Here is a 24,236-nt window from a genome sequence, read left to right as displayed (position 1 = left end):
TGGGGCCTGCGGGTGGAGCCCCCATGAACAGGGTGAGTGCCTCATTAAAGTTACCCCAGAGAGCGCTCTGTCTGTGGTCATGTGAGGACCCAGCGAGCAGCTGGCCCTGACCTCAAATTTCCAGCTTCCAAACGGTGAGGACCACATTTCTGCTGTTTGAAGTCACCCAGCCTGTGGCACTTTGTTAGGGCAGCTGAGTGACCGAAAGACCGCACTTCGTGTGAACCTAACAAAGCCGTTTTGACAGGCTCACCGTGCGTGGTCTGTGGCTGAGACGGGGCCACGTCCTGCAGCCTGTGCACGGTGCCAGGGTTTGAGCTCACTCTCCACCCGAGCCACCTGAGGCAGACCCTGGAAACAGCCCGGGTGCTCGACAGCCGCTGAATGGACAAACCGACCCTGGTTCCTCCACACCAAGGAGTAAACTGCTGACACCTGCTCCACACGGATGAGTCTCAGAACGATTCTGCTGAGTGATAAACGCCAGTCAGCCCTGGCTGGGGTGGCTCAGTTGGTCAGGGCCTCGTCCCGCAGACAGAAAGATCGCAGATTTGATTGCTGGTCAGGGCACGTGCCTCGGTTTCGGGTTCAGCCCCTTTCAGGGCGCATGCAAGCAGCAGCCAATTGATGTTTCTCCCTCTCTCTCATGCTTCCCTCTCTCTAAAATAAATAAATACTTTTCAAAAAAGAAGCCAGTAAATGTAAGAGGGTGTAAACATAAGAGGACATCCACCTCTACAAAGTTCTAGAAGATGCAGCATGGTGACGGAAAGCTGATCAGGGGTTGCTTGGGACTAGAGGTGGGGACGGGGACAGGGGATCTCAGAAGGCCACGAGGAAGCGTGGGAGGATGGTGGCCAAGTTTACTGTCTTAATGATGGCCGTGGTTTCTCAGGTATATGCACACGTCAGAGCTTACCACCTGGGCCCTTAAACGTGGACAGTTTGTTGTATGTCCACAGTACTTCAACAAACTTAAGAGAAAAGAAACTTTCGACGGCTCCGGTCTCACCACAATCGAAGCCATGTGGTCACAAACCCGCCCTTCCCCTCTCGCTTTCCCTCCTACCAAACTCGGGCCTCACTGACTTGATTTCTGTTTCACAGGCACAGTGGTCTCTTTCGGTTCCTCGGGGCCTTTGCACGTGCCCCCCGCTTTTCTGTGGCTCTTTCCTTCTCGCCCTTGGGAATGGGCTCCAGCACAGTGTCCTCCCCCCCTGACCTTGTTCCTTACCTCCCTGTTCATTTCCTTCTCAGTGCTCACACGCCTCCCACCACAAGGCACCTGCGCTCACCGAGCGCTGGGACTTTGTCTGGCTTGTCTGCATCACTGCCCCGAGGCTGAGGCCTGGGTGAGCCCCACATCCGGTACTAACACAGGTCTGTGCAGTGGGCCACCTGCTAGGTGGGGGCTTCTTCCCCTCAGGGCGGCCTTGCTGGGAAGCTCTTCTGTTCTTCTGTCCTGCCCCCTGCTCTCGGCCCTGCAACAGTGAGGAAAGCACACAAAACCCTTGCCTGCACCCGGTAGTTTCTGGTGGTGGCGTTGCTGGGGGTGAGGGATGGAGAGACGAGTGGAGTGAAGATGTGGGAGGAGGAGAGGAGGGTTACAGAGAAACAGAGCAGGGACAGGGAACAAGTGGATCAAACACTGGCCTCTCCCCATCCCCCACCCCCACGCGGCGTTCTCCGCCAAGCAGCTTCCTACCCTCACAGCCTCAGTGGTAGACCGGCAGCTGTGATCACCGCACAGGGTCGGCAGGTGGCGGTGAGCGCGCAGAGACGGCTGCTTGCCGGTGATTCCCTCTTCCTCCCCGCCTCCCCAACCACTGGGGTTTGGAGTCTATTTAAACCAGGACTTTTGTATTGACGGAAAATGTAGGAAATGCAGCACCCCCTGCCTAGCCATACCACGTTGAACAGGTGAGATCTAGTGTCACCCATTCCCAAAGCTGGATGTGGCAGGGAAGGGTGCGCAGACTCCGGGCCCCGCGTGCCGTGAGCCTCCCGGCCGCAGGCGGCAGCAGCGGGCGGAGGGCCGGATACAATGTAGCTGAGGGCGGCGGGCGGGATACAATGTAGCGAGGGCGGCGGCGGTCAGGTGAGCTGCGGAGAGGGAGTCCAGGCGGATCGGTGAGGGCAGGGGGTGCCCGGGATGGAGGGAACCGGGGCTCCTGGCCCTTGGGTACACACGGCCTGCCGCGCCTCGGACCTCGGGCAGCGCCCTTTCCCGACGCGGTCACTGAGGACTCAAGGGGACAGGGATCTGCCCAAGGCCCCGCCCGCGCCCAGGAAGGTTCAGACCTGCGGGGTCGGGACGCCCACCTACCGTCCTCACCTGGGCGAAGGGGGCGTATGTGGCCTCAGCTGTAACCCCACCCCGATGGGGCAGGGGTTAGGCGGGGAAGGGCTCCCCCAAGTGACTGTCACCGCTTCTTGCCGTCAACCCTTGTCTGTGGGATTCGTGAGTCCCTTGGGGACCCTCATAGCGGTGCCTGCCTCCGCAGATGCTGGGCCGCTCTGAGTCTCAGTCTCCTCACCTATGAAGTGGGTGGGGTGGTGGAACAGACCTGCCCCTCTGCCAGGTTAGTCCCCAGAGAGGGTCCCCAGAGTGTCTGCCTGTTGCTCTTGTGGGTGAAGGTGGCGGAGGTGCCGTTTCGGAGTGGCTGGGTCCCTTAGGCCAGCGGTGTCCACCCTGCCAGTCTTTAGTGACAAACAATCCTTAAAGGGACAGTAACCCAGTTCCTGGTCCCAGCAGGGTCCTGACAGGCCTCCTTCAGGGCACGAGCAGACAGGACGTGTGGTCTCCCCGCCGCGGGCTCCGGGAGAATTCTAGGGACCCCTGGTGGTGGCTGCGGTGATTACAGGACCCCTTGGTGGTCCAGCTACAGGCAGGACGTGTTGGGTCATGGGGAGAGCATCTGAGCTTCAGCCCTATGTCCCGAGGCCACACCCCTCACCCTGCCCCCAAGCTCTGGACTTTATTTCTCTGGGTTTCCTTCCACTGCTAAGTCAAGGAGTCCCCTCCCCATGAGAGGGGCAGCCTTGGAGGAGGGTGGAGGGTGGGGTAGCTGATTCTTCTCAGTCTCTGCCTTCCTGACCATTCTGTGAGGCCAAGCCTGGATTCCGGGTGCCGAGCTCTCTGTGGGATGACGCTGATGGGGTGGCGGGGGTACCTGGCATACCCTGGCCCCTTGTGTGAGAATTTCATCTGTCTGCCCTCTGCAGCCCCGAGGGAAATTATGATTCTCTGACTCAGCAGGAGAGAAACTGAGGCTGAGAGAGGTCAGGTAACCCCACTCATTTGTTTATGCAGCTCCTCTGTGCCGGGGCTGGGTCTGGCACTGCCTGTGAGGAGGTGAATGAGACAGGCTTGTTCCACGGGAGCCCACAGCTGGACGAGAGCTGCTGGGAAGAAAAAAGCTACAGTGTCCCTACTGAGGTGTCCCTGCCTTCCAGCTCCAGATGTCAGGGGGAACTCCTGCTGGGCTGACTTAGCAGTGTGTTTGCTGAAACTGAATTTCACAAGGAAGGGCACAGAGGGCCTAGGAGAAGGTGCAGGGGCCTGATAAAGTCTGACCGAGCAAAGACTGTGTCAGCACTCAGGAGGAGGGGCTAGTGAGTGCCAGGACAGCTGGGGGCAGGGGTCACTGGGCATCAGGGCCCGGACACCCCGTGTGAGGTGCCCATGGCACCTGTGTCCTCCCGTCCTGACCTGGGGGCAGCCAGTCTGTGGGTGCCGGGTTCTGCCCGATGGGACCTCCCAGCCCCCAGCCCCACCCACAGATGTCAGACAGGGAGAAAGTTCCCAAAGGTGGTGTGGGGGCTCCTGGCCGACGCAAGACAGTTGGGGGACCCTCTGTAGGGCTGTGTCTGCTGGGCTCTGCTTTCTTTCTTGGCAGTGGGATAGAGGTGGTGGCAGATCAGAGCCAGGGGGCTGCCTTTTATAATTATGAATTATTTCAGATTGTAAAGGGGTGTAGAGAAAGCATAACCCACACCCAGAAACTTACTACCAAGCTTTAAAAAAAATCTCTTCTGCTTCCTACAGACTCATTTCAGCCTGGAGGCTAAGGAATGTGGCCCAGCTGGTTAGGTGGGAGGGGGCGGGGCTGGGATGGGAACTGCCCCCAGCCAAAGCCCCTTCCTTCACATCAGCATCCCTACGTGTTCCAGTTTGCTAGGCTCTGGGGAGGGGGCGGTGCCAGGCAGTGAGGTGGGCACTTCCTGCCTGTTTCCTGGGACCCTGAGGTGGGAGGCCACACCCTGAATCAGGCTACAAGTCGAGTCCGTGGGAATCAGGCCAGCGAGCTGCTGAGCTGCTGGCCAGTGTAGGGAGCCCCTGGGGCCCTGGGAAGGGCCTGGGTCCTGCATCGGCTCTGGAGTGCCCAGCACTGTGCTATCTGGTGATCATCACAGACTGTCAGGCTCAGGGCCATGAATTTGGGGTGTCCTGACCGGAAAGGAGTACCTTGGTGTGGAGGCCAGGACTGAGGAACTGAGTTCTGGTAGCTGTGTGTCAAGGGCAGCTGAGCCTTCTCGGGACAGACAGCGGGGGCGGACAGCGAGGAGGGGGGATGAACCGGAGCTGCATGGGAACCAAGGGCTGTGCTGGAAGGGTGTCTGCCGGGGCCCCCTCGGAAGCTCAGGTCCTCCTGCCCCTGCACATCCCTGCCTGTCCCATCTGTGTGAACGATGAGCATGTGTTGGGTGTCATCTCTCTTCCCGAGGGGACACCACCCAGAGGGCCTGGGTGGACGACTAACTGCTTTGGGGAGGAGCTGAGGATGAAGGCTGTGGTGTGGGGGCCTCCACTCAGACTCCCCTTGGGAGGAAAAGGGACCAGGCATGCCCCCTGAGAGCCCCCAAAATGCAGAGCGGGGACAGGACACAGTGTGCTGGGAGCTGGCCGCTCATGGCTGCCCCTGCCTCACCCGGCCCGCAGGTGGGATGCTATGGAATATGATGAGAAGCTGGCCCGGTTTCGGCAGGCCCACCTCAACCCTTTCAACAAGCAGCTTGGACCAAGGCAGCATGAGCAGCGGGCCGCTGAGGAGGCCCCAGACATCGCTTCTGAAGGTGTGTGCTGGGGCCAGGGGCTGTGTGGGCAGCGTGACCCCTCACACCGACACCCAACTCCCCGGTTTCTGTGGTGGAGGGTGCTGGCTTTGCCCCAGAGCTGGGCACCATGCTGGCCACTTCCTTCTCCCCACACATTCCCTTACAAACAGGCAGATGCCAGGGCAGGGCCAGGCTCCCCTCGGCACCTCCTGTGGGCTCCCCGAATCCCTAGGGGTCCTTCTGACCTCCCCCCACACACAGCCACCTGGCCTCCCCTGGGGAAATGGCGGACTGACTTTGTCTCTCTGTTGCCCTACACGCCTGTACCCCACTCGCTCCAGAGAGCCTGCCTGAGCCGCCCCCTGGGGAGCCGGAGTTCCACTTCACCGAGCGTGTGATGGACCTTGGTCTGTCCGAGGACCACTTCTCCCGCCCTGTGGTAAGGTTCAGGGCGCCCGAGGTGTGAGGAGCCAGACATTCCCTCATCACCCCACCCTCAGGCAGAGGGGCCGTGTCCATCTCAGCCAGGGGTCCTCAATCTGAGGCCCACCGGACACTGGACACCCCTGGCCAAACCTGGCTGAGGGCAGGTGGGGATGGCTGGGCCTGGGTTGGGGAGCTGGGGCTGCTCTTCTCAGGTGGGGCCGTTCCTCTCCCTGAGCTCCAGGTTCCTGTGAAGCAAATGTGAGGAATGACCTCGTCTGGGGTCCTGTGGACACGCTGCCGGGTGAGGGTTAGGGAGGGGGAGAGGGAAGCCCACTGCCCACCATCCGCCCCCACTCAGCTCGGCAGGGCCACTCTTTGGTCTGTTCTACATTTCGTTGCATGAAAACTTTAAAAAAAATTTTTTTTAAACCATAAAAGGGCTCTAATGATTTTTAAACAAAAAGTTTGAAAATATTTTTGTTTTATGCAAATGGTCTCCTACTTTTGAGAGAAGCAGATGGTAACATTCAAATGTAACACCAGTCAAAAATGACTCACCTCAGCCCCCCCCCCCCCAGGTTCTAAGGAACTTCCCATGTGGTATGTAGCTCAAGCTTTGCTGGTGCTGGTGTGTATTTCATTTATGTGCTTTGTATCTTTACGATGACATTTCCCGGGCCTTCCTGTGAGCCATACACTGAGCTCCAAGAGGAGGGGTTTTGCCTCCGGTCTTCCTGGCTCCCGGGCTGCCCCACTCCCAGCTCTCACACCTGAGCAGTCTCCCTTCCCCAGTGGCCGCACTGTCCTGAGTCTGCGGCAGGCTTTGCTGGGTCCCTGTGGGGTGCTGGGACCAGGGGTGTGTGGGTGCCTGGGGCATCTCTGGGCCTGGTGGGAAAGCTGGAGGCTACTTCCTCTCCTTGATGATAAGCAGGTGTCGCTACCCCAGCTTTAGCGACATAGAAATAGCGTGGCCAGGAAAGTGACTGGATTGCTAAAAGAAGGAAGTTGTAATTCAGGAAGTTTGAAAACATCCTGAATTAGGTCTTCAGAGACCTGTGGATAGATGGTCCAGCTGGGGGACAGGTAATGTGGGTGCTTCCTACCTGGGCAGCTAACTCCCCTGGGCCTTGAATAAGTTCTTGACCCCTTCTGGGCAAGTGGAGGCTGGGAGGTCTGCTCTGGGCCTAGCAGTTCACTAGGACGGGCCTGGCCTGGCCCCGAGGGGCATGGGGCGGGCATCTGACTTGTGTGCCCCGCCCCCCCAGGGCCTGTTCCTGGCCTCCGACACCCAGCAGCTGCAGCAGGCCATCGAGGAGTGCAAGCAGCTGATCTTGGAGCTGCCCGAGCACTCCGAGCGGCAGAAGGACGCCGTCGTGAGGCTCATCCACCTCCGGCTGAAGCTCCAGGAGCTGAAGGTGGGTGCAGGCTCAGCCCACCATGGAGGCAGCTGGAGCTGAGCCCAAGTGTGGAAGCCTAGAGGCCTGGGGTGGCCCCTGGCTCCCTCCCAGGGGCTGAGGCAGAGGCTGCCCAGAAAGGCAGGGAGCAAGCTGGGCTCTCACTGCATTGGCAGACAGCTTCCTATCAGCCTCACCGTGATTGGCCAGTCCTGGGTCAGGTGCCCACCCACTGCAGCAAGTGAGTGAGGTAATTTGCACCTTGAACCACATGACTCCAATTGGGGGTGGGGGCTCCTGAGGAAGACACAGCAGGGGTAGTGGGTCCTGGCAGCCAAAGCCACATGTGTCTGTAATGTGGTCCTGGAGTCCGTGCATCTGTTTCAGCTGCCACTGTGTGCCTGCACTGGCCCCTGAGTCCCTGGGAATTTAGACTCACTAGGATGGAGGCAAGGCTGTGGCAACAAAGACTCCAAGACACAGTGGCTTAAAGGAACGAGATGTGTCACTTTCCTCATGAAGAAATGCCATAGGTGGTCCAGGGCCCATATGGCAGCTAATGGTCATGGGGACCCCAGGTCCTCCTTTTCTGTGGCTCTGACAGTCAGTCCCTGGGGGGGGGGGGAGGGTTCCAAGGTGGCCCAAGTCCCCACCCGAGTCTGCACTCAGAGAGCAGAAGACAAGAGAGGAAGGTCACATCCCCCTGCTCACAAGCCCCTAGCCGCAGCAGGCAGCACCTAGGTGCAAGGGGTGCTGGACAGGTAGTCCAGACCTGACTGACCACTGGGTGTTCCACCGCTGAAGAGCAAAGGGGTGACATTGGAAGGGACTCCCCGTCTGTCACAAATGATGCCTGGGAGAAGTAAGTCGAGGGGCTTGCGTGAGGGGAGAGGAGCTTCAGCGGCCCCTGGGCCTCTCTCTCTCTCCAGGACCCCAATGAAGACGAGCCCAACATCCGAGTGCTCCTGGAGCACCGCTTCTACAAGGAGAAGAGCAAGAGTGTCAAGCAGACGTGCGACAAGTGCAACACCATCATCTGGGGGCTCATTCAGACCTGGTACACCTGTACAGGTGCGCCCAGGCCCAGACCGGCTCCTGTCGGTGGGCAGGCGGGTGCCCAGCACAGGGCAGGGACCCCACAGGTCTGCTGTTTGTCTGGGCCGTGTTCAGGGGCACTACTGACTCTGTGTGGTGTGCACTGAGCCCTGGGTGTGCGCAAGGGGTGAAACACCCAACTCGCGCCTTCTCGAATTTAAATAAGTTAAAACAAATGTTTAGTTTCTTAGCTGCACTGTCCACGTCACAGGTGCTCATTGGCCACAGGAAGGCAGTGCAGAGAGAATGCTTCCTCCACTGGACGAGAAATAACCAGCGAAGGGAGTGGTGTGTTGGATGACACAGCAGAGTGACGAAAAACGAGGAGGGGGACAGCATGTGTCAGGCGGTCGGGTGGGTGTGACTTTAGGGGGGAATGAAAAGGCATCAGGTGACAGTTAAGGAAAAATGTGGAGGTCAGGGAGCAAGCCAGGTGTGTGTCTGGTGAAGAAGGTTCCTGTGGGGGTGACCACTGTGCAAAGGCCTTGTGGTCACTGTGAGTGGTCCTCGATGAGGAGCAGAGAGCAGGTGGCCGGACCGTTTCTGAGAGGAGGTGTGGCTGATGGGGGCTCAGAGGTTGCTAGGGCCTTTCTAGGAGTGAGCTGGCGGCCTCGGCAGGTGCTGTGCACACTCAGGTTGGAACAGGGTCGCTGTGTCTGCTGAGCTGAGCATGGACTGAAGGAGGGACACAGGCGTAGTGTGGGAGGGGGAGGGCACTCTGACCAGGGTGGGCGTTGGGTGTGATGCATGCCCACTCATGCAAGAACAAGCGGAAGGACGGGAACAGGTGCAGGAGAGAGGAGTGGGGATGACTTCAGGGTTTTCAGCCTCAGCAGGTGGAACGATGGGTGGCTGAGGTCTGAGATGGGAACGTGTCTGGGCTGGGCTGGGGGAGGAGGAGCCGAAGCTCCACTCTGACCATGTGGGTTTGATGCCCTTTAGGTGTCCAGGTGGGAATGTCAGGTGTGCCCCTGGCCTTTTGAATCTGGACTTCTAGGGCCAAGTCTGCTCACGCCTTCAGGGCAAGGCTTGGGACAGGGACCAAGGGGCCTTTGGGGAGAAGCTTTTGGATTGGTCTGGAAATCGGAGTAGCCCCCTGGGGGTCCTGGCAGCTGAAAGTCAGCCTGGGCTACGCCCCCCGCTTCTAAGAGTCACATTGCCGGTGCTCCACACCACCCCAGGGTGCTACTACCGCTGTCACAGCAAGTGCTTGAATCTCATCTCCAAGCCCTGCGTGCGCTCCAAAGTCAGCCACCAAGCCGAGTACGAGCTGAGCATCTGCCCGGAGGCGGGGCTGGACAGCCAGGACTACCGCTGCGCGGAGTGCCGCGCGCCCATCTCTCTGCGTGAGTGTGGGCGGACTGCAGATGTTCTGGGTAGGGGACGGGCCCACAGCGGCGTGAGGACACGGGGTAAGTCAGGCAGCCAAGGCCAGCGTGGCTCCTGCAGACACGTCTCCCTTTCTGGGGAAGCGATGGGAGGCTGCTGTGGACCTCGCGCCAGCAACCTGGGGGCCCAGCCCAGGTCACCGAGGAGCGCCACGTGTTGGCACCGACAGCCCACTTAGATGGGACTAGGAGAACCCCACAGTAGTCACGCACGTGCTGTGCATCAGGCCTTAGAGATTTATTGATGTGAATTCATGGGGTCCCCTCAGCAGTCCTGGGAGCGGTCCTGTTATTGTCCCATTTTACTGGTGAGAAAACCAGGCAGTGAGGCGCCCCGACCTGGTCAAGTCTGCAGGGTGGCACCCCGGACCCTGTGGGCTCTGTCTCCGGTGTGTCGTGGGCGCAGCTGGGCGACGCGACAGCACCATGGGGCGCAGAAGACGCCTACGTGTGTGGTTGGGACCCTCAGAGAAGCCCCGACTTTGTAACGACCCGCCTTGTCCGCAGGAGGCGTGCCCAGCGAGGCCCGGCAGTGCGACTACACGGGCCAGTACTACTGCAGCCACTGCCACTGGAACGACCTCGCCATCATCCCTGCGCGCGTGGTGCACAACTGGGACTTCGAGCCGCGCAAGGTGAGGGCAGGAGCTGGGGGGGCGGGGGGGGGGGCGGAGCGTGGGCTGGGGGCGTGGCCGGGAGCGGGGCAGCGGGAGCTGTGTAGTGCTGGAGGGACCGCTCCTTCTGCCGCTCCCAGGTGTCCCGCTGCAGCATGCGCTACCTGGCGCTGATGATGTCACGGCCGGTGCTCAGGCTCCGAGAGATCAACCCTCTGCTGTTCAACTACGTGGAGGAGCTGGTGGAGATCCGGGTGAGGCGCGGATGGGGTGTGCGGACCTTGCTCCTCACAGGGAGGGCGCGGGGGGCGGGAGGGCGTTGTGGAAGCTGAGGGGAGACCCTCCTGCTTAGATCATGGCCCCTCGCTGTCCTATGGATTGAAAACGCTGGAGCAACGTCCGGACTCAATATGATGCTAGGCCAGAGGAAATTTGAAAATTTCTGGTAGCTACATTAAAAAAGTTAAAAGAAGCAGGTAACTTTGAATAATATATCTTATTTAACCCAGTGTACCCAGAAGGTGATTTCAACCTAGTCTGTAGACATCACTGAGACATTTCTGCCTTTGAGTTCCTGGGCGCCTTCTGCACGGCCTGCGCCTCCGTCAGCCCAGCCAGCCCAGGGCTCCGAGCCACGCTGGCTGGTGGGGCGGGCGGGCAGTCTCCCACGGGGTGGTCAGAAGGGACTGGATTCCATTTAAAGGGCAGGCGATGGGGCAGAGCCTGCGTGTTTGCCAAGGCCCCTTGAGCTGCGTGGTGGAGGGGGAGAGGGTAGAGCCTCAGGGTCCTGCCTGGCCTGGGAGCTGTGCTTTGAACTTGAGCTTGGCCGGAGCCCTCAGACCTGGGCCCTTCCTGCTGGTGTGAAGGTTCTGACGCAGAGTGTAAGAGGAGATGACCCTCTACAGAGGCCGCGCAGGCCCAGCCCCCATGGCCACACAGAAGTGCCACGGGGCGGCCCCTGCCCGGGCCCGGGGGCCCACCTGCCTGTCTTGCCCACAGAAGCTGCGCCAGGACATCCTGCTCATGAAGCCGTACTTCATCACCTGCAGGGAGGCCATGGAGGCACGTCTGCTCCTGCAGGTCAGCTGCCTGGGCAGGGTCAGGGGAGAGGCGGTGGGCCACGGCCGGACACATGAGGGCATGCCACACTGTGCCTTTAGCAGGGGGTCTTCCACATTGTCCCAGGCAACACCAGGTCTGCGTTAGCAAACAGGCCTTCTGCCCAAAAAGTGTCCTCTGGTTACCTCCTGAGGGGGCGTGGAGAGAGGCGGGCACCGTCCCTGCAGCCTCTCCGTGACTGCGTGGCGAGGACCAGGCACAGGTGTTTACCTACCTATTCCTTCAGCCCATGCTCCCCGAGCACCTGCTGGGGGAGTAAATACACCGTGTGGCCTCTGGGGGGCAGCGAGCAAAACAAGGTCCTGGCCCTCATGTCAGGGCTGCCCTTCAGGTGGGGAAGGCAAGAAAGACCAGCTGCTCACAGGCGGGTGAGGTCTGTGGACGGGGTGAGGCAGAGAAGGGGACAGGAACGTTGGGGGCAGGTGCAGGAGGACATGCCATGTGCCAGGCAGAGGTGGGTCGTGCCTGGAGCCTGTGTGGCTGGAGGGGCTGAGCCTCTTTCCTCCATAAGCACCCAGGGCCTGGACGGTGGGTGGGCAGGGATGCGGGGGCTGTGGGAGGGGCCCTCCCTGGGACTTGGAGTCACGGCTGCTGGACCCACAGCTCCAGGACCGGCAGCACTTCGTGGAGAACGACGAGATGTACTCGGTCCAGGACCTGCTGGACGCACACACGGGCCGCCTGGGCTGCTCGCTCACCGAGACCCACACGCTCTTCGCCAAGCACATCAAGCTGGACTGTGAGGTGGGTGCCCCACGGTGGGCCCGGCGTCTCCTCGCCCAGCCCCCAGGGTGGGGAGGGGCCGCGTGCTCTTGGGAGCAGCGCTGACAGCCTGGCCTCCACCCCCACCCCCAGCGGTGCCAGGCCAAGGGCTTCGTGTGTGAGCTCTGCAGAGAGGGCGACGTGCTGTTCCCCTTCGACAGCCACACTTCCGTGTGCCGCGACTGCTCCGCCGTCTTCCACAGGTGGGTGCGGGGCCCGGCCCCGCCCTGAGGCCCCAGGGACAGGGACAGGTCGGGAGACACTGGGGGCTTGGCCGTCACTGCCTCGTGTTCAAAGCCCTTCTCATTGGCCCTGAGACACGGAGTGAGGCCTGAGGTGACGGAACTGCATGTCCCACCCGTGGGGCTGGGGAGGCGGCGGCGTGAGTCCCTCGTCCCCAGGACTGGGGTGGGCCCCTCAGGGCTGGCACAGGCCAGTTTCCTAAACCTTCTAGTTCCTGGCTCTTCCAGTGTCCAACTGGTTTGTTTCAGACTTCTCCAGGCTAAAAAAAAAACCCTAACAGTTTGTTTATTAACGTTGAATAACTTAAACATTTATGAGGACTGCCCGAATGTTTGGAAAAATAATACACATAAATTGGAAGAAAAATATTTTAGCCCTTTAATAAGCACGGTTACTAATAACATGTGTCCACCTGCTGGGCCCTGCACAGCGCCTCACAGTGGCCTGAGATGGGACAGCACCCTCCATTTCTGCCGCACTGGTTTTGCCAGCTGCTTGCTGTCTGTCACAGCAGCAGCTGACGTCATAGCTGCGCAGAGCTGGGACTGCTGTCACAGAAGGGACTAATGTTGAAACTGTGAAATCTCTGGAGCTAGCAGTTTGCATGCTGGGTGACAGATGTCATCCACTGCTGCGCCCTGTGCCTCCACAGTGCCCTGGGGACAGGGTGCACAGCGGTGGTGGGGCAGGCAGGGTCACCGAGTCCCTAAGATATCCGAGCAGAGCTGTCCCGGTCAGATGGTAGCAGGTGCCGAAGTGCAGGCCTGGCAGGCACACCTGGGTATAGACCCTGCCTGCGCCCCTTGGAGAAACTGCCTGGGTCTCCCCAACTATAGAAGAGGTTACTATGACCTGAACTGGGGAGCTTGTGAAGACTCACTGCTAGCATTCTCAGGGTAGAGAGCCCTGCCCCATCCCCAGGGTCTGACCCCGTCTCCCTGTCCCCAACCCCCAGGGACTGCTACTATGACAACTCCACCACCTGCCCCAAGTGTGCCCGGCTCACCCTGCGGAAGCAGTCTCTCTTCCAGGAGCCCGGTCCAGACGTGGACGCCTAGAGCCATGGGCACCCCTCCTGGGCCTGTCTGGAGCCCACCCTCCTGGTCATTGCCAATGCCAAGGTGTTACTTGTGCTCTGGAGACCCCTGGGGTGCAGCCCCTAAGCCCCTAGACCTCTCCCCGACGCTGGGCCCGAAGGGCGTGAGCGCCACAGGGACCATTGTGCCTGGGAGCTTGCTGGGACTCGGGGCTGTGCCTGGCTGTTTCCTGGGTTTGCTGCTGCGGTGAGGGCTGGAGTGTGCCCCCGCCCCTGCAGGGCTCCATGGGCAGGGGAGTGGAGGGCTTCTCTTCTTTCCTGTGGTGAAGAGCCCCCTATGCCCTTGGAGATTAGGCAGTGGGGTATCAGCCACCCTGCCAACCCTGGTTGGCCTCAGGGGATTGGCTGACAAGAGCTGAGCATGCCAGCTGCACACACCCAGCCTGGGCTTGAGGTTCATTTGCAGTGGATGGCTTGGGATCTACCTGGAGGCTCCCATCCCCCCAGCCCCTTGTATCTTTGGGATCTTCTGGTTGTTCCTGGCTGGGGCTCCTCACAGCTGTCCCCCAAGGGTCCTGGCCCTGCCTCCATGGTTCTCTGAGATGTTGCCTGGAGACCAGGAATTGAGGGACAGGGCCAGTCCAGGGCCTGTCTGTACCACCTGGAGGGAAGGGGGCCATGGGGCCCTCCTCCAGTGGACTGGCTGCAGCTCCTGACTCGGCCTCATCCAGCTTACCCTGCTCCTCTGAGCAGGTGGCTGGGAGTCCTGCCTCCAGGTGCAGAGAGGGGGAAGACTCCAGGTTAAGCAAGAGGACTGGTTACAGGAGGCTTGAGTGGCATTTCTGGGGACCAGATTTGCCCCACTACAGTGCCTGTGGAGGAACCTGGACAGCTTGGAGACCACCACCCAGGGGCCTTTTCTGGAGGGCCTGCGGTCAGATGCTGGGAACATTTGCTGCAGGGAGCTCTAGGCAGGAAGCCTAGAGCCCGTGAAGGAAGACAGGCATAAGGTGTATAGGCCCCAGCTGACGAAGGACCCCAGATGGAGGACAAGACCCACTGCTCTTCAGTGGGGCAGCCGACCTCGACATGTGCAGGGAGGCTCGTGTGTCAGAGACCCTGCCACTGAGGGGAAGGCCTGCGGGAAGATGCTTCCCTGGCTGTACTGTGCTCGGCTGCCTTGTGCAGGTGGAGGATGGTGGGCAGGGGACACAGCCACCTTTGACGGGGAAGCCCATGGGAAGAGGTCATAGCCAGCAGAAGGCCAATGTGAGGGGCACTGAAGACAGTATCGTGTGGTGGCTTCAGGTGATCCTCTCGCTGTTTGCTCTGACCTGCCTCAGCGTGACAGCGAGAAGTGGAGTCAACAATGGGTCCTCGGCCCACCTCTCCTCTAGGGTTGCAGAGGCAGGTAAGGGCAGGTGCCTCATAACGGCACATTTTCATGGCCACACACTTCTGTCATGGGGACGTCAGCCATCCCTGCGTTTCCTGTGTTACAGTCAGGGTCCAGAGAAAGTGCTAGCACGCTGGCATTTGACCAACAGAGCTGGCTCCTCCCCCCCTTTTTTTAAGATCCCTCAATTACCTCCTGCCTCAATACCTCTTCCCCATCTACCCCTTCTGGATGACAGAGTCTCCAAACAGAATCGCAGGTGGTCTGAGTCCACAGCACCATAACAAAACCCACTGAGAAACCAGTTTGCAGCTCCCAGAGGAGCAGCGAGGGGCACCCAGCTGGGACGAGGCTGCAGCCACTGTCTCATTAAATCTGTGTACTCCAGACTCTGCTGTGTGTGGTGAAATCGGGGGCAAGGCAGGGGGTGTCAGACACATCTTCTGTGAGGTGGGTGAAGGTGCAGGCAGTACCTCCCGTGTTGTCTGGGCTCTGGGAGGCCGGAAGCACTGAGCTGGGCATGCAGAGAGTGCTCAGGAAGCAGAAGCTACGTCATATTTCCAGAGTCCTTGTGGTGGAAGAACTGTCTCATTGGCCAGGGTGGCAATGAGAGGGTCACAGGTCCGGCGTCCACTGCGGTTGGCCGGAGCACTGCAAGGGCCGGGCCATGCGCATTCCCCTTGCACATCAGGGACCCATAAACCCCATCGCAAGTCACATCCAGACCTCTGTACAGTACATCTTCCGACAGAGAAGTGATCTGTGGATTTGACCAGGATCTCAAAGGGGCTATGCCACAGAAAACCTCGGGAGTCTCGGCTAGGTGACTATTCCTTGTCCACATGCAGTGGCAATCAGGTAGGCAGTCAGCAGCCCCGCCCCTAAAGCTTGGGGCTGAGCCTCTGCTACAGATAACTGAAGCTCTACTTTCGATATCAGGGGAGGATACGACCTTTAACCCTCCGCCCCTTTCAGGTTATGAAATAGAATTTTAACATTTTTATTTTGACACACTTAGACTTACGGAAACATTGCAAGAACATTGCTATGTACCTGTCTCCTGGATGCCCTAAATATTACCAGTCTGCCCCACCTGCTTTATTCTTTCTCCACACGCACCTTTTTCTCTGAATTGTCTCACAGTGGGTTGCAGAGACGATGCCACTTCACCTCTGTACTCGGGCGTATTCCTCCCAAACAAGGGCAGTAATTCTCTTACATGGCCCCAGGGCAATTAGCAAAAGACACCAAGAAGTTGACATTGACACAGCAGAAGAAAACTCACAACAAGCCTTGTTTGGGTTTTGCCACACAGCTGTTGGGTCCCCTTTGCCTTCTTCAATCTGGAAGGGTGCGTGGCACCCACCGTTGAGAAGAGCACAGGCTACTCATTTTGAAGAATGTCCTTCAGGGTGCATTTTTCTGATTGGATTTGGGGTTTGCACTTTTGGTGGGAATTCCGGAGGCGATGCTGCTCTGCCCTCCTCAGTGCAGCTCCTGGAGGTGCCGACTTTGCCCCACCTGGTCCTGCGTCCTTCAACGTGTCCCTGCCATTCTTCAGGCTCTCGTTTACTTTCTGGCATAGCAAGAGGTTTCAGGCGTATCCTGTCCTTTCCTAGTCCCAGCCCTGAAACCAGCCATTTCTCCAAGGAGCCCTAGTACCTTTCGGTGGGAACTGGTGTTTAGTAAACAAGGTGTGGTCATTGGGTGTGCTCATGGCCACTGGGCTGTCACTGATTCTTGGTCCTTTCAACAGACGGGGCCAGGAAACCGCCCTCCCTATGTATTTCTCTATTTGATGATAAACTTTAAAAACCATGAATTCACAGATAGTTCCCACTTCCAAACACAACTTTCACCCCCCTCCCCATTTTTATATTTGTAATTCCTTGAAAGTGAGAAACCTGGCCCCATTAGCCTTAATGTATTTACTTGTTCAATCCTAGAATATGCAGAAAATACTTTCGGGACTACTAGCCTAGGCTTCTGTGAAAAAGAAGTTGACTATTTAGAGCTCAGTAATCGTTTAGGGTTCCTTTTTGTCTTTAGCCTGGTGGCATGTAGTCACACTACGGCTCGAACTTTGTTCAAAATTCACTCGGGTATTTCTTCCCCGTTCACTGTAGGTGTGTAACTAATGTGAAATATGGTTGTTAATATATTTCATTTCCCTATCATTGTTTATTTTGTGATGTTAACATGGTCCCCAAAGCCAGAACTTTATAGAAGACAAACTCAGTCAGGTGTCATCCTCCCGCCCCAGTCCTGGGGCCCTCTTCATCCCCTTCCCACAGGTAACGGTTCTTAGTCCCTGGTTTCTCCTTCCACGTTCCACAAATGAGTAAGATGCATGCGTACTTTCTTATTTCCATCTTTTCTTCCACGAAGGGTAGCACCCTGTATTGTTTTATGTTGCTTTCTACAATTAAGAGTATGTCGTGGAAACCAGTGCGCATCGGTTCAGAGTTCTGCTGCCGCCGCCTGTGCTCTGTGGCGTCTGTGTTCTGTCCCTGCGATCGCAGTCCCTGCTCTGCGCGGGGCACTCAGGGTGTGTCTGCACCCTCGCAGTTACAGACGGCGTTGCAACAAGTAACTTGGGCACATGGGTCTTCCTGTCTCTAGAGCGCGGTCCTGAGAGTGACATTCCTAAATCTAACCCCCCGTAAGGGTTGCACCAGTCTCGTTCCTTACAGCAATGCGTCAACGTGCCTGTCACCCCACAGCCTCACCGACAGAACATGCGTCGTGCTCTTTAATTAGTTTGCCGTCTACTTCGTGAGAATGGTATCCGTGTAGCTTTAACTTGCATTTCTCTGTGAGTGAGGTCAAATTTCTTTTTATGTTTCAAGATCTGGTTTACTTATTTATGAAGTATAGGTCTGTTTACTTTTCCATTGGGTTTGGGGTCGTCTTTTCTTTCTTAGTGTGTAAGGGTCCTTCACACGTCAGGAGCATTACCTATCACCTGTGAGACATGTTGGAAATACTTTATTCCCCGGCCAGTTGTCCTTGGCCTTGTCTGCAGCTCCCCTGTGGAAAGGCTGCACACTGTTTACATTTTCGTAGGGTCAAATTGATTCGTCTTCTTTTTTTTTAATTAATGTCATCTGGATTCTGAGTCACAGAAAATCTTCCCCCACACCCAGGTCACACACATTCATCCGTGTGACTTGTAGTACCTGCTTGGTTTCAATTTTTATACTTAGAACCCTGATCTGTTTGTTTATTCTTATGTATGCTGTAAGGTATGGATCTAATTCTGAGTTTTTCTAAATGGTTAACAAGTTGTCCTGCTCTGTTTTCAAAGAAGTCTACCGGCACTTATTTCTGGACTTTCTCATTCATTCCCCAATTCTGACGACTAAACTGCTGTAATCACAGTCACAGTGGTGTGTTTTAATGTCTAGAAGGCCTGGTCGCCCTCCCAAACATCAGGGGTTTTTATTTTTTATTTTTAAAGCAATGTTTTCCTGAGTATTCTAGCATGCAATCTTTTTAAAGCACTTACTTAAATAAAATTTTGATAACCAAATTTGATACTCTCAAGTGTCAAAATTAAAAGACCAGAAATAGGGCTTCCAGGGATGTTAACTGTCTGGCAGCAGGTAGGCTTGGCTGGGCTCATCTGTGGATGTCATCTTGTTGCCCCTGGCTGTACTTGGTCACACACCGGAGGACAACCTAGGGTGGTTGCTTCAAGCGCCGCTTCTTCTCATTGTACAATTCCCTGTGGCAGCTGACTGCATCGTTGATTGCTCTGGAAACGATCAGCTTCCACTCATCGTTGGGGCAGCTACTGGTGAGGGCCTGTAAACCAGCCTCAAAATGTGAGAAGGCTGCCGAGAGCTCTCCTGTGGTTAGCTGACGAAGGGCGGGCTGAGCGTCTTCACTGTCCTCCTCTCCTGCTGGCCCCTGTTCCAGCTGCATCAGCTCCTCATTCGAGAGTGCGTCCTCGCGAGACTCTAGCAACTGGCTGACATCAGCTTCCACAACCGTTTCAAAGGCCACGGTGTTGGCAAGGGACACAATGTTTTGCTGAAGCTGTGCGACGTTAGATCGGGCAACTTCCTGGGACTGAACGCACTGTTCATTGTTGCTGGTCTGAGCGCCTCCCAAGCTACCCCGATATTGTCCACAGAATCCATGATGTTGTAGCTTCTCCAAAACTCCCTGATCATCGCTGTATCCTCGCCGTCTGTTGCTTCTAGGATGTGCTCAAAAGTCCTTTTCAGGTAATGAGCTTTGAAGGCAGAGGCTACACCTTGGCCCATGGGCTGCATCAGGTCAGCTGTACTGTCACGAAGATACTCCACTCGCACGTTACCTGACAGATCGCTCACATTTACGCGGTGGCATATGCTGCGTTGTCTAAGATGAGCAATGCTTTGTTGGCCAGGTTATTTTGGGCACAGTATTTTTCAACAGCAGGGCAAAAAAAGTATGTGAACCATTCATGAAAAATGCTCTTGGTTGCCCAGGCCTTCTTGTTTGAGCGCCAAATCACAGGTAAATTGGGCTTGGAGTACCCCTGTAGAGCCTTGGGGTTTTCTGAGTGGTACACCAATAAGGGCTTCAACTTGAAGTCCCCAGCTGCGTTGCCACCAAGAAGCAGCACCAAGCGATCTTTGGAAGATTTAAACCCTGGCTCAGCTTGTTCTTCCATGGCAATAAACGTTCCTTCAGGCATTCTCTTCCAATAAAGCCCTGTCTCATCTACATTGAAAACCTGCCGGGGGGTGTACTCACCTTCCTCGATGATGCTTTTCAGCATTTCTGGGTACGCGTCCTTGCTGCCAGGAGCCGTGCTGTTCATCCGGAAGTGGAGCAAACAAGGGCGCTCCTTGAATCTCCAAACCACCCTTTACTTCCACTAAAATTTTCTTTTTGAGAGCTTTCACCTCGTTCACGCTGTAAGTCATCAAACAAACTTTTGGCCTTCTCCTGAACCATGGCGACACTGAGGGGCATGTTCCGCTGGCTCTGGTCGTCCAGCCACGCACGCAGCAGCCGCTCCATGGTCTCCATGACTGCGCTTCGATGGCGAGTCAACCGAGAGGCTCTTGAGGGAGTAGCTATTTGTGAACTGGCTTTGATTTTTTCTTTGTTATCTCGGATTGTCGCCACCGTAGAGACTGCAAGGTCTAAGGCTTTTGCGATCTGGCTGAGCTTTTCACCCACTTCAAATCGTCTTAACACTTCTAATTTTATGTCGAGGGTAATCGCTTTCCGTTCCCTTTTGGCACTCGAGATGGCCGTTGCATTTAGGGGCCTTTCCCCGAGCATCTTAGCCTCCAAAATGTAATAAAATCACCGCAGCCTCTGGGGCAAGGTGGCCTGTGGTTGCTCTGCTCACTCGCAGGACTTGGGAAAGAGAACAGGCTGTGCGGAGGTGCAGGCGGGCTTCCCCGGAAACGTGGAAGGGTCACCACAGGCTTGCCCAACAACAGGCTGGCTCGTCCTCGACTCTAAGGCAGCCTGGGTCTCTGGGGTCCATCAGTGTCCAAAGTCCTGGACAGCACAGCTGCTAGCCCATCAACACTGGGTTTCTGTGATCCAGCGAACAAACAAACTCGTGAAGGGGAAAATCGCTGCACTGCACGCACTGAACTAGTTGTTCTGTTGTGAGGGTTATCCTGGCAGCAGTCAGGCTGTTCACTGAAGAACTCAGAGTGCCTGGGGCAGCGGCTACCTGGGCGGAGAAAGGTGGCTGGAGTTCACTTACGCGAGTGGTTGCTCACGGAGGACCCCGGAAGTGCGTGTCCTTGTCGATGCCCAATTCAAAGTCAGTCTAAAAGCGCTCCTCTTAGCACCTAGCCCGAGTCGTGCGCTGGTTTCTGTGCTCAGCTGACTGAGTAGGGCAAGGCGGCGCTCACGTTTAAGTCTTTAAAGGGAGAGTCAGGCGACCCAGTAGATTCCTAAAGAGAGGCCCGGCAGCAGGCACCGCGGCCTCGCTGCTCCTGCGTGCGGCCTCCGCAGGCCCGCGGGCGGTGTGGCGCCGCAGGGACGGGTTGTCGCTGCTCTGCGCGTGCGCGCGCCCCCCCCCTCCCCCCCGGCGCGCCAGGTAACGGTCGCAGCGGCTGGTGGCGGCGTCCCGCGGCAGAGCGGCCGTCCAAGACGCGGCTTGACGGCCGGGTCGGGCGTCAGAGCCCTTGGATCCGCTCCGCAGGTGAGCCCCGGGGAGGTGCTGCCCGCCGGTTCCGGAAGCGGGACGGGCGACGCCGCCGTGACGCCATCCGGGCGCGCCAGCCTGCGCGGGCGAGCCGGTTAGGGTGCGGAGAAGCCGGTGGAGTCGCTTCGGCCAGGTCCCCGCGGCCGAGGCAGCCGACCCTGGCCCGAACCCGTTGCGCTCCGACCCCCGAGCGCCTCTGTCCTCCTCGCAGCCCACTCCACGCCTGTCCTCGGCGGGTCTCCTTGCTGGGTCCCTCGGGCACCTGAGCAGGCGCCCCGCCTCCTCTCCCGCTCCCCGAAGAGCCGGCTGGAGCGGTTTGCGTTGGAGTTCGCTCCACGCGACCCCGCAGCGCGTCGTCCCGGAGCGTCGTCCCGGCACCTCGCGGAGCTCGTTTTCTCGTGGGCCCCGCGGACAAGCCGTGTGCTTTGTCCGCACGGGATGTGCCTGTGGATGGGGAACAGTTTTGTGAATCCTTACGGGTTTTTAGTTCTGCCACTATTCGTTGAGCCCAATTACTAGCAGGTCGTGCTGCTCGAGGGCTTCCGTGCCGAGCTTCACACGACTGTCGCTTCAGTCTCACACCCGGCCTGCAGGTGGCTGCCTCCGCAGCCGTGCCTTAGCGACGAGGGAACGGAAGACCAGAGCTGCTCAGTGGCGGCTGGCACTGTGCCGTGCAGGCCTGCCCCGCACCACCACCTTCACTTAAATACTCCAGTGCTGTACACCTTCTCCTGGGTTAGAATCTGTGAAATAAGACTCCATGTTTTAAGGTTGTTTTGTATCGATACATCCGAGGGGACAGTGATCACATTGTGGGTTTTTTTTTTTTTTCCCGTAATACACTAATGTGGAGGTTTTGGATTTTGATCCCAGAATGGTATCTTCATCTCAGATGACCGTGAAAGCGGAAGAGAATCGTATAGGTTTGTTTTCCGCCCTGTTTTCAGGGGTGAACTTCCCCCTCATGTCTGTTCGTTTTGGAGACGGGGTGTGTTAGGTTGGAGTTGTTCCTAGCAATGTCAGTGAACGCAGGGCCTTCACCCGTGGCCATGTGGCGCCCCAGCCTGCAGAGGGCTGTCCTGTAGGAAGTCAGCACCTGACTGGTGCAGCACCCCACACAGGTGTCTCATGAGTCGTGAACTTCCGTGGACCCCATGGTTTCAGTTATGAAGGGAGGAGGCTGGATGATCTCCAGGTGTTTTCCCAGACGGAGTCACTCATCCTTTGAGAATCCCCCGGCCAGGGGCATCATGGGGAACAGGACAGGTGAGAGCTCTGCCCCCGTGTGCTGCTCTCCTTTGAGGGTGCGCTGATATGTTGGCAGATGCGGGGGGTTGGGGCATGGGAAGGCTGGGGAGTCGGCAGGTGCTCTGTAGTTAACCTGTGCCATGGGGGTCAGCACTCGTCAGGGGCGCTCATGCCTGCCAGGCCTCCGTCATGTGCTCTTTTCATTCAGTGAGCTTCCTGCACTGTCCCTGCCAGACAGCGAGCGGGTGTGTGGCAGGGGAGGCGGTTCCAGGAGGTGTGACAGGAGAGGACACAGGAGCAGAGCAATAGAAAGGGGAGTTGAGGAGGCTAGTGCTATGTCACTGCGGGTGGGACTGAGGGGAGCTCACCGGCAAGTTAAATAGCCTGTGCTGGAGGAGGGGGCGGTGCCCCCATGTGAGTCTGAGGCACAGACCAGGGACCTTGTTTGTGACCTGACTGGAAGTGACTAGAAAGAAAGGGCAGGGACACTGGGCCTGTTGAAACAAGACCTCAGTGCGTGTGACCTTGCATCCTAGCTTTGCATGCACAGACGGTGACGGAAAAGTTCCTCCAGACCAAGGCGAAGGACCTCTGGGTCTCTGCGGGCTGCATCTGACCTCATGTGAGAAAAGGACGGGCTCTGAGCGACAGTGAAGGGACTGGATGTTTTCACAAGTGTTGGAGGGAAGGGTGGTACTTGGTAGATCCAGGGCCGTCAGCCACCTGACAGGTTTGGCTGCCTTTGGGCTGGTGTGGGGAGACCTGGGGGTTAGACTTCTCACCACACATCCAGCTCCCTCTTTTCTTCCCCCAGGCATGTCCTCACCTCCCTGCACTCCTGGATGGGGACAGCGGTGAGGGTTGGAGGAGGTGACAGAGGCACCTGCCCCACCTCTGTGCTCCTTTGTCTGCATCTCCTTCTGTGCGGTGCTTGCGGTTTCATAGGGTCCCACGTGGGGGCGCCACTGTGACCCAGAGGTGTCCTCTGGCCACAGGAGTCTGGCTCCGGCTCCTTTCTGAGCGTCCCTGTTTGGTTTTCCCTGATGGCAACTTCTTTCTCTTTCCGGAGCTCACTGTACTTTTCAGTCCACTCTGGCTTTTGGGAGGGTTATTTGAGTGATTTAGCTTATTAGCGAGTTAATAATCGCCAGGGAATGAGTTTACTCTGGGGAATAGCGGCCCCACCACAAAGGACAAACAACAGGTGCCGTTCCCTGCAGCTCCAGCTTTATTATAATAAAGTATCGGGGAGACCCAAATATGTGGTGTGGTTGGGTTTTTTAAAACACAATTAATCCTGAGTCATTGAGGGCATTTGGATTGTTTTTTGGTACGGTGGCTTTTACTGTGCTCGTTTTTGTTCTGACGGTTTTTGACCTATAATAGTGAAAACCCGAAATTGTCTCCAGCTCTGTCCTTAACTGGTGTTAATTAAGTGTTAGTACTTATGGTAAAAATCGTCACTTTCCCTCTGTGAGGGCAGAAGAAAATACTGGATCCAGAGAAGTGTTCGCACTCCTTGGCCTGACAAAAACACTCTCTTTAGTTGATCAAAGATAAATCATAGTGTTCTTTGGTTTTTAAATTTCACATGATTTTAGTCTTAGAATTGTGTTTGGTTTTGAGGTTGCAATAGTTTCTGTGACCAAGATTGCCTTGGTCAAGAAAAGGTTAGTTTTTTTGACAGTTGTTGCTATAAACATTCTTCATGCATTTCTGCGGTGAAGTGCCTGTCTGCGTAATTTGTAATGGGATGTTTAAGCAGCTAAATTAAGGCAGTAAGCTGACACCTCAGGCCTCGTCCCGGCCCCTGCACACCTGTAATCGCCACTGTGGGGCGACGCCTGTGGGTTCAGAGCTGGCCCTCTCTCCTGTGTTTATTTCAGTGCCCCAGGGCAGCCGCTTCCTGCCTGCAAGACTGACGTCTCTGGAGAGCTGGCCAGTCACCCTTGTGTGCCTCCCCTCAGTGTCCTGTCTGCCGGGTTGTGGAGCAGTGAGAACCTCTCCCTGCCTCCCCCCCACCCGGCCTGTGACTCAGGCGTCACTTGCAGTCCGGCTGCAGAAAGCAGCAGTGAAACCTGTGGGCGGAAGACGCCTCCTGACGCCACCCCAGTGTGGTGTGCGGGGACCTTCCCAGCTGCAAGCTGGGTCCCTGGGGGCGGAAGCTCGGTGTCTGGGCAGAGCACTGCATGTGGGGCAGACGGGCGGGGGTCCGCCCTGGCCCAGCAGAGGCTCTGACCACCCCAGCAAGGCTGAGGGTGGGGGACCCTGGGTGTTCGCGACCAGCC

General features: G+C 57.4%; 2 protein-coding genes across 9 annotated transcripts; one reads left to right on the top strand and one right to left on the bottom strand.

The window, feature by feature from the left end:
- The first annotated feature begins 1,900 nt into the window (after nucleotides 1-1,900).
- On the top strand, nucleotides 1,901-14,920 carry DEF8 (differentially expressed in FDCP 8 homolog). Of its 8 annotated transcripts, none has more exons than XM_053915782.1 (12): nucleotides 1,901-1,920; nucleotides 4,943-5,076; nucleotides 5,400-5,497; nucleotides 6,750-6,899; nucleotides 7,808-7,949; nucleotides 9,155-9,319; nucleotides 9,869-9,996; nucleotides 10,116-10,229; nucleotides 10,978-11,055; nucleotides 11,698-11,838; nucleotides 11,950-12,059; nucleotides 13,055-14,920. In XM_053915782.1, exons 2-12 carry the CDS (start codon nucleotides 4,953-4,955, stop codon nucleotides 13,155-13,157), a joined length of 1,353 nt encoding a protein of 450 aa, XP_053771757.1. In that variant the 5' UTR covers nucleotides 1,901-1,920; nucleotides 4,943-4,952; the 3' UTR covers nucleotides 13,158-14,920. The 8 variants fall into 8 exon arrangements, with proteins under 8 accessions (XP_053771757.1, XP_053771756.1, XP_053771758.1 ...); XM_053915781.1 differs by having other exon boundaries at nucleotides 10,975-11,055; XM_053915783.1 differs by lacking the exon at nucleotides 1,901-1,920 and adding an exon at nucleotides 1,973-2,098 and having other exon boundaries at nucleotides 10,975-11,055.
- Nucleotides 14,921-15,845: 925 nt separating this feature from the next.
- Nucleotides 15,846-20,546, bottom strand: LOC112296705 (putative CENPB DNA-binding domain-containing protein 1). Its single transcript, XM_024551481.4, is given in 2 exon segments — nucleotides 15,846-19,382; nucleotides 19,385-20,546. Coding segments are annotated over 2 exon segments (939 nt in total). The 5' UTR covers nucleotides 19,815-20,546; the 3' UTR covers nucleotides 15,846-18,873.
- Nucleotides 20,547-24,236: the final 3,690 nt, after the last annotated feature.

This window comes from Desmodus rotundus, chromosome 12, assembly GCF_022682495.2.
Source record: "Desmodus rotundus isolate HL8 chromosome 12, HLdesRot8A.1, whole genome shotgun sequence".
NCBI classification, from domain to species: domain Eukaryota; kingdom Metazoa; phylum Chordata; class Mammalia; order Chiroptera; family Phyllostomidae; genus Desmodus; species Desmodus rotundus.
This window is presented reverse-complemented; position numbering and strand designations above follow the sequence as displayed.

Bases quoted from the DNA above. Each gene is read 5' to 3' on its own strand.
- DEF8 (XM_053915781.1), top strand. From the start codon at position 4,953: ATGGAATATGATGAGAAGCTGGCCCGGTTTCGGCAGGCCCACCTCAAC. The intron at 9,320-9,868 runs GTGAGTGTGGGC...CCTTGTCCGCAG, and splicing joins CCGCGCGCCCATCTCTCTGC to GAGGCGTGCCCAGCGAGGCC. The intron at 12,060-13,054 runs GTGGGTGCGGGG...CCCAACCCCCAG, and splicing joins TGCTCCGCCGTCTTCCACAG to GGACTGCTACTATGACAACT.